At 39.2% G+C, this 22,458-nt stretch overlaps 1 protein-coding gene across 1 annotated transcript; it reads left to right on the plus strand.

The window, feature by feature from the left end:
• The first annotated feature begins 669 nt into the window (after positions 1-669).
• Positions 670-12,727, plus strand: LOC109070401 (carnitine O-acetyltransferase-like). The gene is given in 15 exon segments (XM_042776086.1): positions 670-961; positions 1,220-1,438; positions 1,568-1,686; positions 1,906-1,959; positions 2,223-2,388; positions 3,893-4,067; positions 4,292-4,382; positions 4,518-4,629; positions 8,287-8,387; positions 8,653-8,772; positions 10,835-10,957; positions 11,053-11,188; positions 11,269-11,331; positions 11,412-11,549; positions 12,222-12,727. Coding segments are annotated over 15 exon segments (1,872 nt in total). The 5' UTR covers positions 670-910; the 3' UTR covers positions 12,426-12,727.
• Positions 12,728-22,458: the final 9,731 nt, after the last annotated feature.

A 22,458-nucleotide genomic window follows, 5' to 3' on the forward strand; every position in this document is an offset into this window, starting at 1 on the left:
AAGGCAAATAGTTTGTTTTTAAAATATTTCTAATTTATTTGTAACTACGTTTATCTATTACAATATTAATATCCCCAATAAATATTGTATCACTACAAAAACTAGTTTGATGATCAATGTTTACAAGAGAGAATCCAGGATTTCGTAATAGTGATACAACTCTGCTCAAAGGTAATAGAGTATTATTTTGGCCTCACAGGGATCATACATTTTTTGAGAAATTCAGAATATGTTAAAAGCAGACCTTGTTCATAAAGCAACTGACTAACTGTAAGAATTCCATTGTCGTGTCTGAATAAAGATTGACTTTTTTTGTACAAGATATCTTTATTATTCCATATAAAATACCGATGCGGTTAAAAGTTATGTTTATAGATTAACTGCCAAGCCAGCAGTTCCTGCTTATGAAAGTTTGCCAGTTTAACTGGGATTTTTTTTCAACTGAAAAATTACGTTTTAAAAGAATATTAATTCCACCCAAAGAATTAAATATGGAAAACATTCCATACACTATCTTTATTTGTAATCAATTCAATTATCCATTTTATCGCCGTATGCATCAGACGTCACAACTGTCCGTGGGCGTGCCGTCTGAAGCTGAGACTAACTTTGTTCTTTTCAGGCTCTGGATAGATTTCCTTATGCGCATATATACGAAATAATAGGGCAGTCGACGCTAAACAGTGTTTCAGCGTCACCGAAGCGCGTGCTGGAGCTCACGAACTTTGACGACAGGAACAGTCGGAACCCTTCAGCTGTCAGAATAGTTTACTGCTGTCTTGTTTTGTGCCTTAGAATAAGTCGTTATCTTACCGTAATATCATTGATGAAGATTCAGAGCGTCCGTGACGTTCATGTTTGCGCAGGCTAAGTTTGCTATTTCACCGTGAGCAACAAACAGTGTAGAACAATGATTTTAGAGAGAATATCTCCAAGAATGTGCTATTTATTCATGCACAGGGTAAGAGTCGTCTAATACTGTGCATATGTTATATGATAAGCATGCTTTTATGGGTGTTCAGCACATATTCACATTTAAAAGGGGTGATTATTAGAAACACTTGTGAAACAAAGCACTTGTTTATTAACACACAGATGCAAACTTCTGTGCGTGGGTAGAGGGGTCTTACACAAGGATATGAGAGAAGTGATTTCGAAGTATATTTGAAGTGAGAACCTAAGTTCCTCACTTTGAGTCATCGTGTGTCCCGTCGTCCAGGCCGTGCTGAGACAGGCCCACTCCTCCTCGGTGCCGCCGCAGCCGGTGCCTCCGCTCCTCCAGACGCTGCAGCGCTACCTGACGGCCCTGGAGCCGCTCCTGCCGCCCGACGAGCTCGAGCACACCCGCAGGATCGTGCAGAAGTTCGGCTGCCCTGGAGGTCTGGGCGAAAAACTGCAACGAGAGCTGATTAACAGAGCAAAGCACTCACACAACTGGGTGAGAATAGCAATGTCAATATCATGATTTATTTGGACAGGCTTTAGTACTGTGGTACTTGTTGGCAATGTTTAAAGCAGAAATGCCATAATAGGCTGGGCTGGTGTGTGTGTGTGTGTCTTTTTGCAGATTTCAGATTGGTGGGTGCAGTGGGCATATCTAGAGTGCAGGCAGCCCTTGGCAGTGCATTCAAACCCTGCCATCTCTTTGCCCAAACGTGACTTCACTGACTGGAGAGGTCAACTAGTGTATGTGACAGCCAGCATCAACACACACACGAACAAACACCCTTACAGACATAAATGTCATCTTCAGTGTCATACCTTTCCTTTCATATGGTTCAGATAATCGATTGCACAGTAATGTCAACGCATTAAACAAGCCGTTTTATCTGATACATCTAAGACAGTATTAGGGTTGCATACTTAATCTATATATGTGTTATGTCTGCATTGTATTTTGTGCAGGTTTGCATCGAAGCTAATTGCAGGAGTGTTGGACTTCAAAGCTCAGGTGGACAGGTCTGGATAATATTAACACACAGTGGCAGATTTACCCATTTATGTCCGAGCACCTGTGCTAATTTAATGGCTAACCTTTAACTCACGCTGGTGTGCAAGTTTCAGTCAAGCAGTGCCAAACACTGGAACTTAATATCATGATATCATTTCTAAATTGATCATACTGTTGCTGTCTGTCGCTCAATATGACTCCCTATCTCTCTTTTTCTTTTTTACTTGATTCCTATCCGCATGTCCTCTCTCTCGCTCTCTTGCTCATCCAGTGGGAAGCTGGCGCTAGAGTACATGCGCGGACAGCCGTTATGTATGGAATTGTTTCCTCAGTTGTTCTCCTCCTGCCGAATCCCAGGCCCCAAACATGACCTTGTGGTTCACTATGGACGTCCACGCCGTGGCCCAGCTCACATTACAGTGGTCAGGAACTACCAGGTAACCTAGATTACTTAGTAAGTTATCCTAATAAGTTTTTGCAGTTTGTTCCACATGTCGGCAGTAGTTTGCACAGTAGATTCAGCATGTTGAATAGGTGTTGGTGGCGTCAGCGAGCGTGAGAACTCTGATTGGATGTGCAGTTTAGCGAACATGTCAGTGCACGAGAATTAAAGTGAAAGATAAAAAATGAGTAAGTAAACCAAGACTATACAGACAGAAGCTGTTCTAATGTTACGTTATCTTTCCTACCTCTGAGGGACGACCCATGTGATTCGCGTAGATCCAAGGATTTTTTCTAGAGGTCGACCGATAGTGGATTTGACCGATAGCTAGGTTGGACCACACTGGCCGATACCGATTACTCAACCGATAGTTTTTAAAATGGATGCTAAATGAAAACTAAAACAGTGCTTTACTATTTTTAAAAAGCAGTAGCAGTACTGAACCATACTTTATAAATGAATAAACATGTTAATATGAATTATTATATTGATCATTAAAGTTATTTCATAGTTTCCTAATGTTAAAAAAAGAAACTTTAAAATGTAAAAATGTGGCATGTTAGTATTAGTAAATGTTGGAACAATACTTCTACAGCTTTCATTAATATTACAAATAGACTCTTACTGTTAAGTATTACCATTTCATTTCAACAGTCATGCTTAAAAATGGATCTTTAAATATCTACAGTACACAAGGCCATAGCATTAAAATTACATAGATTATTGATATTGTATGTGTACTTACACTTTATTTATATATTTATATGTAGATAAAAATATTAGAGGATATTGTGCCGAAAGACCATTGCCGTTTATGACCCTGAGCACTTGTGGTGTGTACAGCTCAATTGTGCTGATGCACTGCTCACTTTAAAGTCTAAAAACTGGAAAATGGTGCTACAGTTGTCATTATGTCTCAAGCTGGTCCACTATTTGAGAACACCTGCACTGTAGCGTTTAAAACCAAAATGCTCAAAACAACTGCAAAATACAAAACCCAAGCTGCTTCTACTTTCAGCACCATATCTCATTTCAGAAATTTTGGCCAACTACAGCATGTTAGGGCACTTACACACAAGAGGGACGTGTGTTTTTAATATTTATGTAGTTGTCTGTAAACATTCACTAGTCACTGTGAGCCCTCTTTTCATTCTGTTAAGCATCTAGTTACTTTGTCAAGTTTGAAAAGGTTTTCTTTAAATAAAGCTCGAAAAGCCTTCATTTTATTTAATGTATGTGATGTAAGAAATGTTATTCTGCCTGATCTCTCCTAAATTCATTATTGATTTGTTCAACCATCAGCCACACATTGCTGTTTCTGTGAGTACTTGCTCCTTAAGTTGAGATACACCAATTGTGTTTTGGAAGTTTCAAAGTCATATAGTGAGGAGATAATGAAAACACAAATATATTAAACGGTTCATTTTGGGTTCTTGTAATAAATTATTTAAAACCAACACACACATATACCTTAGTGATTAATGAGTGGTTGTTTGTAGTTTTTTCAGCTGGATGTTTACAACAGTGATGGAACACCACTGACAGAAAGTCAGATCCATGCTCAGCTGTTGCGGATCCGCTCTCAGTCGTGGAAAACCGATAAGGAACCGATGGGGATTTTGACCAGCGAGCATCGTCACACGTGGGGTCAGGCTTACACACGCTTGCTCAGAGGTAAACCTGACCTGCTCACTCAACTAGTGTTAAACACATCACCAGAAAAGATCCATGCGATGCAAGAGTGATGCGCAGAAGGGTTGTTATATACAAGTTCACTCGTGTGACCCACTGTGGATTTTGAGACCGATTAAACTTCACTTTTTACCATCTAGCTGCACTGTCGAGAATTTCATGCTTGATTTAAACTTTTTGTTTGTTTATTTTTATTTCTTCTCCAGACAAAATCAATAAAGAATCTGTGAGGCTGATCGAGAAATCCATCTTTACGTTGTGTTTGGACTCTCCAGTTATGAGGATTTCAGATGAGAAGTAAGAATTGTTTATACATTGATTGATTAATTGTGGATTATACTGACAGTTACTAGAGCTAAGCAGTGTATTTACATCTAATTAATGACTAAATTGTTTATATCTTTTCCAGTGATTATTCAATGAGATTCCAAGTCTTTTTAAGGTGGCTGCTTACTGACACACAAGTAGAATGGCAGCACAGATTTTGCATGGAGGTGGGACTTACTCAAACAGCGGCAATCGCTGGTTTGACAAGACCCTGCAGGTGAGCCACATGGCCCAGGGCTGTTCTTAATGCTCTGTCATTTAGACTAGGACTGGCTTCTGTTAATAAGTTAAGGATGGTGAATGGCCCTTTTTTCAGGTAACTTATTTGTAAAGCAAACCCTGATGGCACAATTAATGTTGTAATTTGTGTATGGTGTAATGTAATGTTCATCATTACTCAACTGTCATTCATAGAGTTAATGTGGAGGACTGCAGCTTTACACGTAAGATCAACAAGGGTTGGACAAAATAATGTGAACACCTGTGAAATAGGAAATATTTCATTAAGGTGTTTTACCACCATTTGCCTACCAACCTTCTCAGAATAGATTCATACAACTTTTGAATAGTCTCCTCTCCAGCTGAATGTTGAATGCTGTTTCTTAAGAGATGTTGATGGTGGGAGTCTGCTTCTCACCGTTCTCTCCAAAACTGCTCACAGTGTTTGGTAATATTCAAGTTAGGTGGTTCTTCTGACCAGGGCAGATGTTGAAGTTCATCTAGAGCCGCGTGTACACAGAAATTACCCGGAACAATTGTACCAGGAACTTTTTTTTCCCAGGATCCCCCCCCCCACCACCACCCGCCAGACCTGTTGCATTCTGCATTTCCACCGTGGTCTAACACAGAGGTTTTCAAACTGTGGGTCGCAGAATGGAACAAGGTGGGTCACACAAAGTCACTTGGGTGCAGCTAAATTTGCGTTTCAATGACACACACACACACACAGTTCCAGTCTAGGGCTGCACGATATAGCCTACCAACATTAATTATGAACTGCAAAATCCTTAGTGTGATTTTTCGATTTGCAATTAAAGTTCCGATTTGAAACAGCGTTGCGGGTTTTGAAGGGCGGGTGTGCAAGAGTTGTATTACAGTGAGGGTCTCAAATTAAAGGTTCGATCAGTCCCATTATTAATGAGAAAAAAACTCGCTCACTTCAATGCTCTGTATTCTGCATGAGATTGCATACACCAGATAATTCAAATGATAAAAAATGCACTGTTTTTTGTATTCGGAAAACAGTCTGTAAAAAGCATTTCACATGTACGGGGTGAGCAGGGCAAAAACGCAGGGTTAATTGTAACACTACAAGATTAATTTCCACTTAACAAAATTTACAAAATTTCACAATATTTCCTTGACATATCATCTCTAGAGAAAAAATTTACCAAAAGTTCAAAAATCTTTTGAAGATACTGCTGGACGTTTATTTAACCATTGCAAAAGTACATTTCTGATTGTAGTAAATTTGTCATCTCGTTTTTTTTATTGTTTATTTAAAATGAGACGCATCTGTTTATTATTAACTATTTCACAATTATTTTAATCTAAATTTTAATCTCCAAACTGTTTTAGATAGTTCTGCTTTGCTTCTTATGCTTTCCTAAATAAAAGTGTGTGGCCCACCGCTCTCCCTCACACACACACACACACACACACACACACACACACACACACACACACACAACAGGAAGGACCATGAATGCATTTTCTGCACTGAACCCCACGATGAGTTTAACACACGCAGCGCAGATTACAGTTCACTGGAGTGAGCCTGTTTCACGTTTTTATGGAAGTTTGATATTTTAACGTTTGAAAACAAATTAAAACTTAAATATTAGTAGTGAAATTTTACAGTTTTTAAAGTAATTTTAAAGTATTTTTCTTAAATACTTAATTTCTGTCATTAAACTTTTAATTCAGATTAGGCTTAAAGTAATGTCTATTGTTTTTCTTTTTTTCAAATATTTTGGTGGGTCGTGAAATAGATTATACTTGTCTCGGTGGGTCGTGGAATGGAAAAGTTTGGGAACCCTGGTCTAAAAGTACAGTGAAGATTAGGCAAATAGTCTGGTGACGTAGGTCTGCGTGCATTTCTTAATACAAAGTACGCAAATTTCGGACTTGCATTCTCGGTAGTTCAGACTTAGCGAGTGTGAACTCCCGCGGACGGGACGACGCAAGTCCAGTAATTCTGCAAACAGCAGCGTACTTGATAACATCAGTCAGCTCGCCTTGGCTACTGCAATTTTCCTCACTATATAATTACAATAAGACAAAAAAGGATATAAAACACCACTGTCTCCTTTCATTTTCATTTGAACATATTAATAGCCGCAGAAATGTAGTTCAGGGAAATGTGTATATAGCCTACATTACAATGAAACTAAATATTATATCAAACAGTACTGATTTTTTTATTTTAATTTTAACAAATTAGCAGATTAATTGAATAAAGACCAAAGATTACCTGTTAGTTTACACAAAACAAATTATATTTTATATCTTCTACCACTAAAGAAACATCAGAGCCAGCGGCACATATCAGAAGGACTAGCCGAGGTGAAACTGCTCTAGGCGGATACATGATCACTGAGCTGACCGTCTCCGAAATCAGCGAAACACATTTTTAAATAGGCGCTGTCTTTATACATTAACTGCAGATTTGAGTTTTAAACAACTACATTCTCGCCTGAAATACTTTTAAAACTACATTTCATGACACAATAACAGTAATATTTTGAAAATGATCCGAATAAATGGTGGTTGAAATCACAATGCTGCGTGAACTCAACCAATCAGCATGCTCTGCGCCCAAGTCCCGCCCCCGAAAGTTCTGGACCTTTGTAAAAGTACTACCTTGTGAGCAGGGACTTTCTGAGGGGCATTTTTTTTTACCCATAGCTTTATTTAGATCCTGTTTCGAGTACCCCAGCCCAAAGTCCCTAGTTCCTGGGTAAAGTTCCAGCTGTGGAAACGAGGCTTAGGTGCTCCACTTGTTCAGGTTTTAAGATCATAAAAGCATGTAGCATTGGTGTCTGTGATGTAAAGTTTTAGTAAATTGCAAATCTTTCTTGGGTGTTGGCTTTGTGAAGTTCTCTGTGGTCAGTTTTGTGGAAACAGGTTCATATTGAGGTTTGCTGTCACTCTTCCATGTTGTATTTACACAGTCCTTTATAGTCTACAAAATCCATCAAATTCCACTACATTCACCAATTTTCACTTTTCTCGAACAATATTTTCTCTTCGCTGACAGTCTTTCCATGCTTTCCACACAGTTGCCCAACTGTTAAGGTTACAGATGTTCCTGGTAAACAGGCTCCAATGATTTATTATCAGTTTCACCCATGGCTTGTATTAAATATTGCTGAAAACACCTTAAACTACATTGACATACAAACTAGAATATATACAGTAGACACTGAAAAAAATAAATGAAAGCTTATAATAATGGGTGTTCACATTATTTTGACCAACCCCTGTATAAAGTAGCACTTACATTGAATAAAGATAATAATAGAAAAAATTATGTATTATTATTGTTTTAATAATAATTATATTATGTTTGCATTTCCAAATTTTTGTCAAGTGCCAAAAAGTGCCCTTGCAGTAATTTATGCTGTGAATTGCTGAATATAGTATTTCGAAATTATCTTATTTTTATTTGAATTTTTTTTTTGTTTTTTTTTGTTTATTTGCTTGGGATTGAATTCAGTATTGAGTAAATCATGATTAATCGCATTTAAGTACTTTAATCAGTTTCAGCTTTTCTTAATTGTCATTGTTAACCTTTTTGCCCCCCCGCCCCCCCATATCTGTTTACTTGTTTTTTATTATTATTATTCATTTCCCCCTCTGTTTCTGTGTTCAGTTTGTTGTTGGTGAGGATGGGTCTTGGGGTCTCTTGTATGAACATGCGACAGCCGAAGGTCCACCTATATCCACATTGTTGGATCACGTACTAGAATACTGGTATTTACAAACTCATGCCTTAAGGCAAAAACACACAGATACAAACTTTTCTGTGCATTTCTGATCTGCATTGCTTTATCAGGCAGCATCTCACTAGCCAAATAGCTGTCACACCGACAACCGTTTTTGATGAATTCTCGCCCTTTTCTGGTGGAGGTTTATGAGGCTGACAACTTTAAATTATATGAAAAATCGGCTAGTAAGGTGCTAGCCTAAAAAAGAGATTTGAGTGGTCACAGTAATTGACCATGTTTTTCTCTGTTAGTAAGAAACCGGACAGAATGCGAGCTCCTTTGGTTCCTCTGCCCATGCCCAAGAAACTCTACTTCTACATCAATTCTGAGATCAAATGGGATCTAGAGATGGCCAAGCAGAACCTGGATATGTGAGTTCAAATGTTGTTACTGTTTTGGGCTCTTTTTGGTTCATTTTAAGATCAGACACACCACAACAATCTGGTTTAGCTGCAGAGGCTTAGCTGTGCTAGCTGGGAGGTTGGCCAAATACAGCATTGCAATAGTCCAGTCTTGAACTGACAGGAGCTTGGACTAGGAGCTGCCAGTCTAAATGTTCTAACGTTATAATAAAGTGATCGCAATACCGTACTTACTGTCTCCTTAAGTAGTGTTGTGGTACCACTCATAATGTTATTGCAGGGCTTCTCTGTTGCATTAACAGTTTACAGCAGCATTGCCAACTTTATCTAGGTTGCGAAACTCACCAGTGCAGCCCCATAAGCACAAGGTCTCGCTTTCCCAGCACATTTACACCTTTTTCTGCATCTGCTCTATTTTCAATATGTGCTGCTAATAATTTTTTGCTCCATGAACACATGGGTTAGATGATGTTTTGCGATGTTATGGCACGTCAAGTTAAAAGTTCAATGTTTGAAAAACATTGTCAGAAAAACCACACATTTTGGATCCAATCTCTTTACCAGATCCTGTCATAAGACATTTGCTTTTTCTGGTATCCCAGTGCAGTTAACATTAGAGTTTTGTCTTCTATCCAAAGCAGTTCAAGTTCTGTTTGACATCCAAAAATGTCATCAGCCAAGAGGAACGGGTAGAGCAAAAAGCATGGTAAAAATAAGCAGAGTTTATATAATAATAAGAGTTTAATGAATAATCTTAGTTGTGTCTGTTTCAATGTTGGACCTTGTCTGACAAGCATGTTATTATAAAAAAGCAAATTCATTGGAAAATTACTGTTGCATTTTGCATGTCATTTAAAACCTTGAGATGGATACATACTTGTGAAGACAGCACAGCACTCAACATAAGATGAAACAGAAATAGAAAACAATTGAAATGAGTATACAGTATATTATATAATTTAATATAAAAATAGATTTATGAAGTAATAGAAAATAAAAACCAAATAGTATAAAATAAATACAAAACAGAATAAATTAACTACAACACATAATCACACACACACAACACACACACAAACAAAAAAAATAGGTTGCTATTAAGAACTCACACATTTCACATTAAAACAACTATATATATGTAAAAATAAGAGAATATTAACTGGTCAGCAAACACTGCCCCCTGTTCTGGTTGGTGTTGTACAACTACAACCCAGTTTTACCAGGATGGATTGCATTTTAAGAATATTTTTCCCATCAACTGTTTGCTTGCTGCAAAGAAGCGTTGAGATAATGAAAGCACATGATCTCTGAATCATCACTCTCTGACAGCAGATGGCGCTAAAAATGCAGCCCTTACCGTGTAAATCCCATGAAAGGCAGCAAGAAATATGAGCCTTTCAGATTTGTGGATTTGGGTGTCCATCAGGCCAAATTTTAACAACAGGAAAATCTGAGCTGTGCATGTGTGTGTTTTGATTCATTGTATTCACCACAGGAACCAGATGAGAAAATTCCTCTGAACACAATCTGACTTTCCAATGCAGCCACATGGAACTGAAAGTTGCTGGTTTCGTCTGGTCAGAGGAGAACTGGATTAATAACTTCTACTAGCAAGCCTGTAGCTCAAATACTATTTAAACTGAACTGATCAATAATTTCTGTCACCGATAGAGCTTTGGTTCCTCTGGCTTGCTTAGTTGGGGACACTTCATTTCCAGCGATATCGTTGATGTGGTTGCACAAATACTATTTAAACTGAACTGAGCTGGATGATGACATCACTGAATTCAATGATGGACTGACTTTAACTGAAAAATGATTGTTTACTATTGTCATTTTGCATTATTGACACACTATTTTCTTATTTAATACTGCAAAGTTGCTTTGACACAATCTGTATTGTTAATAGCTCTATATAAACTGGACTACATTAGTAGTGGTGCAAAAGCTGTGCGCCTTTATGATTGTTCCCATGAGTTTGTGTAGATTAAGTAGTGGAGGAAATCAAGAACTGAATTCTGATGATAATAAAATGCTCATTTTTATTTTTAAAACTAAATTCTCCCCTTAGTCTCATCAACGATTTGGACATCAAATGTTTTAACTTCCAGTGCTTTGGAAAAGAGTTTGTCAAACAGCTCAAGCTGAGTCCAAACTCCTTCATCCAGGTGGCGATTCAGCTGGCCTACTACCGGTGAGGCTTGAAGAAAACACTCTGTCATCCTCCAGTAATGACAGATAATCAAAATGAATAAGCAAAGTGTGTGTTTGGCTCCTATTCTCTGCTAGAGTCCACAGTGAAGTGTGTGCAGCCTGTGACATCGCCTCTCTGAGGATGTTCAGGGGAGGACGAACAGACTATATCCGCTCTCCGACCAATCAGATGCTGAGCTTCATACGGGCCTTTGATGATGACGCTGTTTCTGTGAGTACCACCTGAGATTCACATTTATAAGTAGCACTGATCATTAAATGTATGCGTGTGTGTGTTTGCATGTGTTTTAGAAAGAAGCCAAGGTGCAGCTGCTGAGAGAGGCTGTTGATGCATACAGCGTCCTCACAGAGCAGGTGAAGAACATGGAACCTTCTGACTCTCTGCCCAGATCCTAATTTATGTTGACCGTATAATGAGTGTCATTTTTGATCAGTCACTGATGGGGCAGGGTATAGACCGCCACCTGCTGGGTCTTAAACTTCAAGCCATCGAGGAGGGACTGAGCGTGCCCAGAATTTTCATGGACACGGCCTATGGACTTGCCACTCACTGGAAACTCCGAACAGGACAGGTAACTTTGAGATACATTCAAACAAAAGCTGACACCTTGAGCCTCATTCTCAGGTCATAACCATTTTGGCATGGATGTTGACACAAAAATGATATAACGCAATGCAGACATTTCATTCTTCTGGTTTGAAAACCAAAACTGAAGGAACATCACAGAATAGGCGATGCTTGGCAGTAGTTGTAGGGCACAGGACACATCTTCATTTATCCTCATATTGAGTGCATTGCAGGTCTGTTGTGTCGTGGCTTGTTGCGAATCTCTTCCCACCATATGTCAGCTGTCATCTGGCGGGGGTAATGTTATTAGGAGCCAGAGTCTGCAAAATAGTGAACTAGAAGTGGAGCCACGGAATCAAAGTCTTATTAGAAAAATGAACACGCATTAGTGTGAGAAGAACTATCTGAAATGACCGAAACCGTCTTTGGGAAAAAATTTATTCAATGTGTAATTTGTTTATTTCAGGTCCCATTTGTTTACATTGAGAGGGTAGGGGTTTTGAGCAATACTGCAGCCAGTATAGTTTTGGCCTCACTTTTCAGCATATGTGCTCCACACTTGCATCCTACCCTTGGCCTTTCCAAACCTTTCCAGGCCGATTTAAATTGTTCGGTTTACACAGCAGAAGATCATAAAGAAAGTTAAAAGCACTTGCATGTTGCATCTTCCTCACAGGTGCCCACCAACACAGACAGTGTGATGTGTTTTGGACCGCTGGTTCCAGATGGCTATGCAGTCTGTTACAATCCACAGCAAGATCATGTCCACTTCTCCATCACTGCCTTCAACTGCTGTGAGGAAACCAACGCAGAGAAGCTGGCTCTCACATTGGAACGATCGCTTCGTGATCTCCAGGAGTTATTTCAGCCCACCGTTTAGAACTGTCTAGACATTCAGTGATGGTTTTAAAACTCTGCTCCAGCACTGCAGCAGCTTCAGGGACACAGCCTTTAATATGTGCTGAACAGAACGTACTCCTGGAAGTGCCAGGCTTTGTTAAACGAGTGGTCTTCATGGAAGTTTGCATGAAGTACAGTGCATTTGAGCACCTGAGATACAGGTGTACATGTATGATGGACCAGTTGCTAAGAAGAACTGTATGATTGCTATATTTGTTGTTTGAAAAACAGCCATGAAAGTTTAAACCAGTAATCAAAATTAAAGGCGTTTGAAATATGAAATTTTCTCATGTTGTGCATTTGGGTCCCTCTCCAGCTTTTTTTTTTTTTTTAAAGAGCAAGGAGTTTCAAATAAGTGATTCTGTGTGACATGTTGCATACCAGCAGTTCAATTTCATATACATTTCTTCCTCATAAAATTAAGTAACATATATTTGTGTGAAATCACTGATTTTATTTAAAAATCTGTTATCGTTACTATTGAAACATACAGGAGATGTCTGTTGCTCATTATGTCCTGGTAATAAATAGAGTACACTGGTAACAAAAGAGTTTTCTTTTGCCAGAGTTGTCCAAATGTCCCCTTATTCAAGTAAATAAATTATCTCTTTGTTTGACTACACAAGTAGTAAAGGTGTTTTGTTCTCAAGAAAGTTGCAAACAATTTCATATGGAAACAGTTACTGTATTCTAATTAGTTATATCTTTCTCTCCGTAACCATAGCTCTAACCATATCCGAATACAATTATTTAACCATTTAGAATATAAATTATGTGCTATCTAGTTTTGTTTCAGTATTAACATTGTGCTACCTATTGCAATACAGTATATTCACCATAGCAATGCTTCCCTGCATAAATATATATATATTTTTTTTTAAACTGCGCTCATTTCTGTCATTGTTATAAGTAGCAGTGGGTGGCATTAGACAATAAATGTAAAGTTACCTTTCGAGATGGTTCCTCGATGTTCCAAAGGCCTACAGCTTGGCTGACGCTACGGGGGAAACACATTTCATCCAAGAAAACTAAAGACTGGTTGGCTTAACAGTTCACCTGGCTCTGGAATGTTTTTACACTCAGGTCCATCATAAACATGTCCTCATATGCACGGACAACAGGACCGTGTTGTCATATGTAAGTAGCCAAGGCAGTTTTTGTTCTTGCCCTGTTCTTGCGCTAGCAATGAGTCTGTTGATGTGGGCACACCAACATCTCCTATGTATTCGAGCTATTCTGTCCATCTCAACTGCGACACAGACATGCTGTCAAGGCAAGGGATAGCCCAAGGAGAATGGAGATATAATACTAAGCATATTCTGTCGGGCGGAAGTGGACTTCTTCGCTTCAAAGGAGAACACTCACGGTCAACTGTGTTTCTCTCTAGCAGGGCGCTCCACATTGGGAGTGGATGTGCTCGCTCACTGCTGGCTGGAAACACATATATACACATTTCTCTGGACCAAGGGAGGAGAAGGAGCTAGCTGCACTGAAATGGTTGCCGGACCTGTTAGAGATGCTGTCAGGTCTCTCATATTCCATTGAGGAAAGACCTCTCTCAAGCAAAAGCGGAGTCTGGCAACCCCCACCCAGTCTAATGGAACCTGCACATCTGGCCGTTCAGGGAAGCTTGCCAGCTTCAGAGCCACAGCAAGTGCTGAAAACTATTTCTGAGGTGAGAGCTCCATCTACTAGTCATCTCTATACTCACAAACAGAAAGTTTGTCAGTTGGTGCAGTTTAAGGAGTGAAAACCTGGTCAGCTGCCCAATTGCAGTCGTTTTGTCCTTTTTACAAGAACATTTGGATGATGGCTGTATGCTTTCTATTCTCAAGATGTATGTGGCGGCCATATCAGCTTTTCATATTGAGGTCGCTAAGCAGTCAGTCAAGAAAAATAATCTGGTAATAAAATTTTTACAGGGCACAAGATTGTTAAACCCTCACTATCCGTCTGCTATTCACACTTGGGTTCTCACTCTAGTTTTGATTGCCCTGGCATACTCTCCCTTAAAAGTGCTCTTGATTTAGGGTGACCAAACATGCCATTTTCCCAGCTCACGTCCTGGCCAGGATTTCTATATTGCCTAAAATATCCAGGTTTTGGCTTCGGTTTCCTGTTTTCATACTTAATGAAGGTAATGATCGTTTGACCAATAACATGCAGACATCGTACATAATCGACCAATCGTGGTGCGTGAGAAGGTGGGATCTACAGAGAACGGTCAAAGCGATGCAAATACGTGTACATATTAGTGTTGGACTTGAATTAGCACTGAGCAGACCGATCGGTGTATGACATCAAAGTACCGTGATAGTGATTCAAAAGCACAAGAAGCCATCTGCTCTCTAGAGCTCTCACGGTACTTTGCCATACAACAATTGGTCTGCACAGCGCAAACAAAGCCAAAACCTGGATATTTTAGGCAATAGAGAAATCCTGGCCAGGACGTATCCTGGGAAAATGGCATGTTTGGTCACCCTACTTGATTAAGATGGGACTTTTGCTCATGCTCACCCTTGTTTCTGTTAAGTGAGTAGGTGATATGCATGCTCTCTCAGTCAGTGAGTCTTGCATAGACTTTGGTTCTCCTTAAGCCTAGAAAAGGTTGTGTTCAGAGTAATTCATTCGTCGTTCATTGTTATTCACCTTGACACTAATGATGTTCAACTTCACCAGTCGGAGATCACTAAAAATAATATTAAACAGGTGTGTGAACTTGCAAGTTCTATGTCAGACACTGTAATATGTGACCCTGGAGCACAAAACCAGTCTTAAGTCGCCTGGGTATATTTTTAGCAATAGCCAAAAAACATTGTATGGGTCAAAATTATTGATTTTTCTTTTATGCCAATTGCCAAAAGTCATTAGGATATTAAGTAAAGATCATGTTCCATAAGGATATTTAGTAAATTTCCTACCATAAATATATCAAAACCTAATTTTTGATTAGTAATATGCATTGCTAAAAACTTCATTTGGACAACTTTAGAGGCAATTTTCTTAGTATTTACATTTTTATACACCCTCAGATTCCAGATTTTCAAATAGTTGTATCTCAGCCAAATATTGTCCTATCCTAACAAACGCTTGTGTATTCAGCTTTCAGATAATGATAAATCTCAATTTCGAGAAATTGACCCTTATGAAACCTATCACTTACCGTGGTGACAGATATAGCATGTCAGGCGACAAAAGAGATGGTCTGGGGTGGTGCCGTTCTTCTTTCTAGAAATATGGCACATAGGACTTGACTAACATAGGAAGCAGATTACTGGCTAATATCCAGTCACGAAGTCAGTTAATTCATCAGCATATAGAGTCTTTCACCTAGATATCACACTATAGACACCTGTGTAGAAAATACAAAAAAACGTCAAACCATTTTTTGATGTTTAATATGAAAATAAAATAAAGCTAGAGCTTGGACAGGTCTTTTCTACGAAAGCACTTTTTGTTAGTGACACCATCTTACCATTTCAAACAATTCAACACCCAAAATTACTCTAACAAAAATATTATTATTATAAAAAAGACTACGCGCAAAAATTGCAAAGATAAACACGAGGCAAATACCCAAACTAAACATCCACACATGTAACCAAACCACCCTGGGCACAACCCCATCACACCCATTCCTAAATCCAGCACTGCTTGGTGGACTAACATAACCAAACTGTCCAACGCCATCAGATAAAGATGCTAGGACAGCAGCCAGACACCTCTTAGAGGGCAAGAAAATGATCTCTGGTATCAAAGCTCGGGAAGGACAGGACTTCTTATTGGTCAAAATGCACACCTAGAGACTGATTCCTAAGGTTTGGCCTGTGACCTCCATAAAAATACCTTAGGACCTCCAGGATGCAGCAGCAGTGGGTGAAACAAAGAGAGATCACAGAGATCCATCTAAATCCACTCATAACGGTTTTCAAACCTTAAACTGATGCAAACTACAGCACACACATTTTATACTTAGAGAAATAAGTATTCTCAGTTACAGCGATGTGCAGTGCAACTCAGCTGTTAATGGACAAATGAATGCATGCATGACAGTTCAATCTTTTTCCATCATGTCTGGACTTAATGTACTCATAACATTGCCAAAGGTATTGTGGTTGTGGTTTGGTAAGTGAATAATGCATCTGTAAAACTTTAAAGACACTTTTCTAAATGTGTGTTTGGACTATGCAAATATGTTCCACAGGAGGAAAGAAGGGTGGGCCACACCATGTTCCCCTGATCTGATGGAAACAACCAATAAGAGCATGGAAATGGAGAAGCACCAAACTGCAATCTCCTCCTCATAGGGATAAAGGTACCCTTTCAATAGACACTCCTTGTTCTGAGTGTCAGTCCTGTAAGGAGAGAATCATACAGACATTTGCAACAAGGTTAAGTTCTGGGGAGCAATCCCTCACTTCAATGTACTGTAAGGGAAACAGGACAATTTAGCTCAAAGGGAATCATTTAAGATTTTACAGGGAATTTGAACAGAATCACTGTTTCACGGCTGATCACTGAAACGGCCAGCGATTCACTGAACGAGCCGTTTAACATCAAATCTGCGCTGGATATTAATATCCAAAGTATAGTGAAAACACTATTAATTAGCACAGTAACAAGATCGGCAGTTTAAGACATTAACTTGTGAGCACAAAACACAAGATACTTCTCTTTTCAATATAAATAAGGCTTTATTAGAAAAAATCTAAGACATATAAACTAATCTAACACATAAGCACACGCACTCACACATTCACACAAGTTGCAGGAAGATAGAAAGTTAGGGAAGAATGAGTTTAAGAGAATGAAAATGTGAAATCCCAAGTTTACAGCAATACGTGAAATTGCATAGACATGAACAACCATTAATCACTTAATTAACCCTCGCACTGAGTTTCTCAATGAGTCTAAAATTATATTAGATAACACCAGTACAGATCAGAGTCTGGAGGTTACCTGTGATGCCTGTGTAAACGGGGTTCCCTTTGTTGTCGCTGAAAAGGGGGTTTCCTGAGGTTGCTGATTGGCTGGAAGTTCAGTAGTCGTTGAAGTGACATCTTGGGAAGCCCGTGGTTGGGTGTTGGCTGACGATGAGGAGTTGTGGGCTGGTTGAAGTTTCAGACGGGCACGCGAGGTCAGACTCGGAGACACGGCGTTACAAAACTTAACTCAGAACACGAAACTCTCAAACGGAAAAGAAAAAAACTAAAGTAAAAGAATAGAAGTAAAGTTTGACGAGACTAGGTGGTGCTTCTTCTCATCGTGGCTAAGTAGCAGCAGGCTTGCAGTCCGAAGCACGCTGGAACGGCGCTAAAAGTGATGAAGAACGCTAAAAGTGATGACAAAGCATGACTAAAAGCAAAAGCAAATGGACTGCTCTAAACAAAAGCTAAAAGCTAAAAGCGAAATTTGATGGTGTCCTGAGTATTTAAACTGGCCTTTTGGCCACACCTCAAATGTTGTCTTGACCAATGAGATATTGTCTTTTCTCGGGGTGTTGCATTGTTTGTCCCACCCATTCATAAATCATATGTTATCTTATCAAGCACGTGGTCCGAATTTTCCCGTTCTTGCAGGGTATAATTTGGACATGATTCCTATAACAAGAATATGATACATTTGATAAATAACTGATGGTCAGAAACGTTTCAAGCAAGAAGATTCGAACACACACATACCAAACATGAATATGATCCCTTAAGCTATTCAAGAGTTATTTAAAAAAGGACATACACAATAAAGTGATTAGAAACATTAAAGTCAAATGTGTGGGTTACATAAATGATATGGAGTTAAGCAATGGACTGAAATCCATTTAGAAGTCTTTTTTGAGTTAATTTTGGTGCACATACACCTTGAGAGTGGACGGGGTAAGACCAGCTGAGAAGCGATCTTGGAGGAACTCCAGCACTGAAGCCACTAGGCAGTTAACTGGGTCCACCTCACTCTCTCTGCACCAAACGGTGAAAACATTCCATTTTAGGCCGTACAATTTCCTCGTGGAGGGAGGGGAGGTCTAGAGCTGAGTATGGTCTCCACTACTCCTAATGCATCATTTGTATTATCAACATGAATGTTAAAATCTCCGAAAATTAGCGCTTTATCAGCGGTAACCAACAGGTCTGAGAGAAAGTCTCCAAAATTCTTTTAGGAATTCTGGATATGGCCCTGGTGGTCAATACACAGTAGCCAGAGAAAGAGATACAATAGATTTCTTTTGCATATCTGACAGTGTAACATTAAGCATAAGAAGTATTTCAAATGATTTAAACCTGTATCCTGTTTTCTGGGTAACATTGAGAATATCACTATATATTGTTGCAACACCTCCACCTCGACCAGTCTGACGGGGCTCATGTTTATAACAGTAGTTTGGTGGAGTAGACTCATTTAGACCAATATAATCATTTGGTTTTAGCCAAGTTTCAGTCAAGCAGAGTACATCAAAACTATTATCTGTGATCATTTCATTTACAATAACTGCTTTGGGTGTGTGAGTGATCTAATGTTAATGAGCCCAAACTTTAAAAATTGTTTTTGTTCATTTATTTTACGTTTTTCTGGTTTAATCATGATAAGATTTAAAAAAAAAAAAGCCTAGGACACTCCCAGAAAAGATTCCAATTATTAACAAAGAGCAGTTTCTGTTCTTTACACCCATGACAATAACCATTCATTTAGAGCAAAAAGTCTACTGAACCTTTCGTGTCCTCGTCGATACGTGGGCAGCGGTCCTGACACGATGATCGTCGCCGCGGGCGTCGTGCTGCGAACCGTCTCGATCAGGCTCCTGAAGTCCCTCTTCAGCGTCTCCGTCTGCCGCTGCGTGGTGTCGTTAACCCCGGCGTGAAGCACGACCGCTCTGGGGCTCTCGTCGGCCTTCAGGATCGCGGGTATCTGCGCAGAAACATCGAGAACACGAGCACCAGGGAGACAGTGAGTGTGCACTTTACCTTCGGCTAACGTAGCACGGATGTGTCGGACGATGGAGTCTACGACGATCACAGCGTCGCGTTCCGTCTTGCGGAGGGGAGAGAAGCGGTTCCGTGTGGAGATCTCGAAGACCGGAGGGGGAGAAGTCGTCGCCCGGGGCCTGGCTCACGTCCTCCGCTGCGGATGCACCCAGGGACCGTGGTGTCCTGGCGCCGGCGTGAAGGACATCTGGGTACATCGTGTCCTGGGTGCACCGGGCCTGTGCAGAGAAACACACGGGGTGGAGGTGGTGGGACTGTGAGTAGCCACTGCACACTTACCCCGGGAGTTTTCCAGCGCGGCTCTCCGTTCTCTCAGCTGGGCCTGCCTCTGCTCCAGGACCCGAATCTGCTTCTCCACGGCCTCCAGCTCGAGCTGCATTCGGTGTCGTTGTGTCGTCACCTGCACTCAAAGGTAGACAAACATCCGCCATTAAAGCAAGTAACAGTGAGTAAAGCAATTGTAATGTGTGTGAATAGAGTATTAGCAATGCACGCGGGTTTAGCAGCAACCACGCTGGTGATGCTAATGGGCTATAAGCTACTAGCGTACTCAGGAAATCAAAATAAATGTTGTGATAACAAGGCGCTCTGATTGTTTTTGTTGTAGAACACGATAGAGGATATATTCACACGTTATAGAAACGAAAATGATGGTGTATAAAATAGATTTCAACAATAAAAAATAGACAATAGAGAAATAACGTGACGGAGCTCAAACTAGAGGCATACGACAGCAACAAACAGGAAGGTGGTCATTAATGACATAATTTTCATTTTTGGGTGAACTAACCCTTTAAGGGCACAGCGCTTTGGCATTAAGACCTGGGACTGTCACGTACACACGCTCCCAAGTGGCCAAGACCACAAGTGTGGGTATTTGGACAGGGTCAAAGTCTTAAAAATGCCCCATTAGTAAGAACCCTAAACACAGTCTCACATCAAAGTCTTAATAATTCAGTAATTCAGTTTAACACTTGTATGATATTGTACAAGCCCCTTGACAGTCTCATCTGACACTATCACAATGTTGGTAAATCAGTTGCGCTCTTCTTGGAACGCAGTCAGATGCCCCACACAGTCAGAAAGTTTATATTGTCCATTGGCTTCTTAATAAATTACTTCAAATAGGCCCCATCAGTTCTTGTTCCAACTAAACATAATATCTCTCTGCACCTCGTCATTTATCTGTTTCCATGAGTTGAAATCCTAGTTTGATGTGTCATATCAAATCTTTGATTAATTTGTCAGAACCAGTCCTGTTAGCATGTAATCATTTTTAAAAATTCATATGAATATAGCTTGCTATTAATGACTTGCTTTTAATAATGGATGCATTTAACATTTTAATAAAGCATCTTTACGGAGGCTGCTTTTCTGGTCTTAAAAACAACCACAGTTATGTATAAGTTGCATATAATGTTATATTTCCTTCCTTTCTGTCTTACAGGATTGCTTGCAGATAACGCTGTCCTTTTCCATCATGCACAAGGACTCACCTCCAACTCTTTTTCACCCACACATACAGAAATGGTCCCTGGATCAGTGTTTAGACTTTGCAGTGGTTTGATTTTTGCAGAAGATGTAACTTTGTTTTAATTATAAGCTTATAATGAATACATTTTGACCTTCCAGCAACCCATATACTATATACAGAACCAGAAATGAAAACAATTGTTAAAAATAGGTTTTTTTTTGTTGTTTTTTTTTTTCGTATTGATAAAGCACTGTGTTCTCTTTTTCAAGCTTCATACAGTAGACTTTACTTGGTGTCTTCCTAATGCTTTTGTCATAAAAAGCATTAGTTCTCATCAGGAGTTTTAGTAAAGGACATATTCATGCACAGCCATCCCCTAGTTCCAGTCATAAAGCATTCATGATGCTATTGTCAAAGGTACATTTTTGCATTTTTATGTAGCAGGTGTTTGTTTGATGTAGTGCTGATAGAGTTTTATAGATGTTATTGCACACTTGTTGTTATTTTGTGAGTTTGAAACATTTGCATTATGTGCTGTATCACTTTTAAGGTCAATTGAATTTTTTCAAATGTAGAGAATGAAATGTAGAGAAAGAAAATGTATCTTTTTCCAGTGTTCTCTGAAAGACATACTGTATTTATGGTTCTGCTTTTTAATAAAGGTTTGCATACTGAAAATAGTTAATGTTTACAACATAACTGCCTTTTTATTCTTCATAGTGACAAAAATGAGCTTGGTGACAGAGGATGCAGTGCAGTAATTTGGGCACTTTGTCTTTAAATGAGTTTGACATCAGTAAATACTGGGAAATGCTTACACAATGATGCATGTTCATTATGCTTTATTTTTCTTTCAGTTTTTATTCCTAGAGTTCAAATGGTAAAGCATGGCAAATTACAGAAACACAAAAGTGAATAATTTTATAACTTTAAAACACAATGTAATTTACAATGTAAATGTTAGAAGCACATCATTTGATTAGTAAATGAACTTGTCTTTGGTCAAAAAAAAAATCTCTTTTATATTTAATGAAAGGAATCTATGGGATACAACTGCTGGGCATGTGCACATCAATATTGCCCAATTTTTTGTCAAGCTGAACAACAATAATTACTGTATTTGCATTATTGTTGGAGGTAGGTGTAGATGTTAATAAAACACAGTCTAATAAGAGGCAAATTTAATTTATTGTTAACCGAATCTATCCCTTCAGCCGAAAAACGGAAGACATCTGTCATAAATGGCCATAAATGGATAAGAAAGTGTGACGCCGCTGCTCAGCTTTGATGTCATTGGCTGTGAATTTCACTTGTCACCGCAGGACTGTCTGTAATTGGACAATCTTATAACCCATATTAAACAGCACATATTGTTACAAAAGTATGTTTTGCTGCTATTATCACATTAGTAATATATTAAGTCAACACTGAAGTGTTGCTATGTTGAGAAAAATCACCTCTTTAGCGAGATCCTAACCCTAAACCTAAGCATAACTTCAATGAACTACAAATAACAGCACCTAGTTTTCCCTTTCCATAGATAGAACAACAGAGGCTTGTGG

Source organism: Cyprinus carpio, chromosome A19, assembly GCF_018340385.1.
Source record: "Cyprinus carpio isolate SPL01 chromosome A19, ASM1834038v1, whole genome shotgun sequence".
NCBI classification, from domain to species: Eukaryota; Metazoa; Chordata; class Actinopteri; order Cypriniformes; family Cyprinidae; genus Cyprinus; species Cyprinus carpio.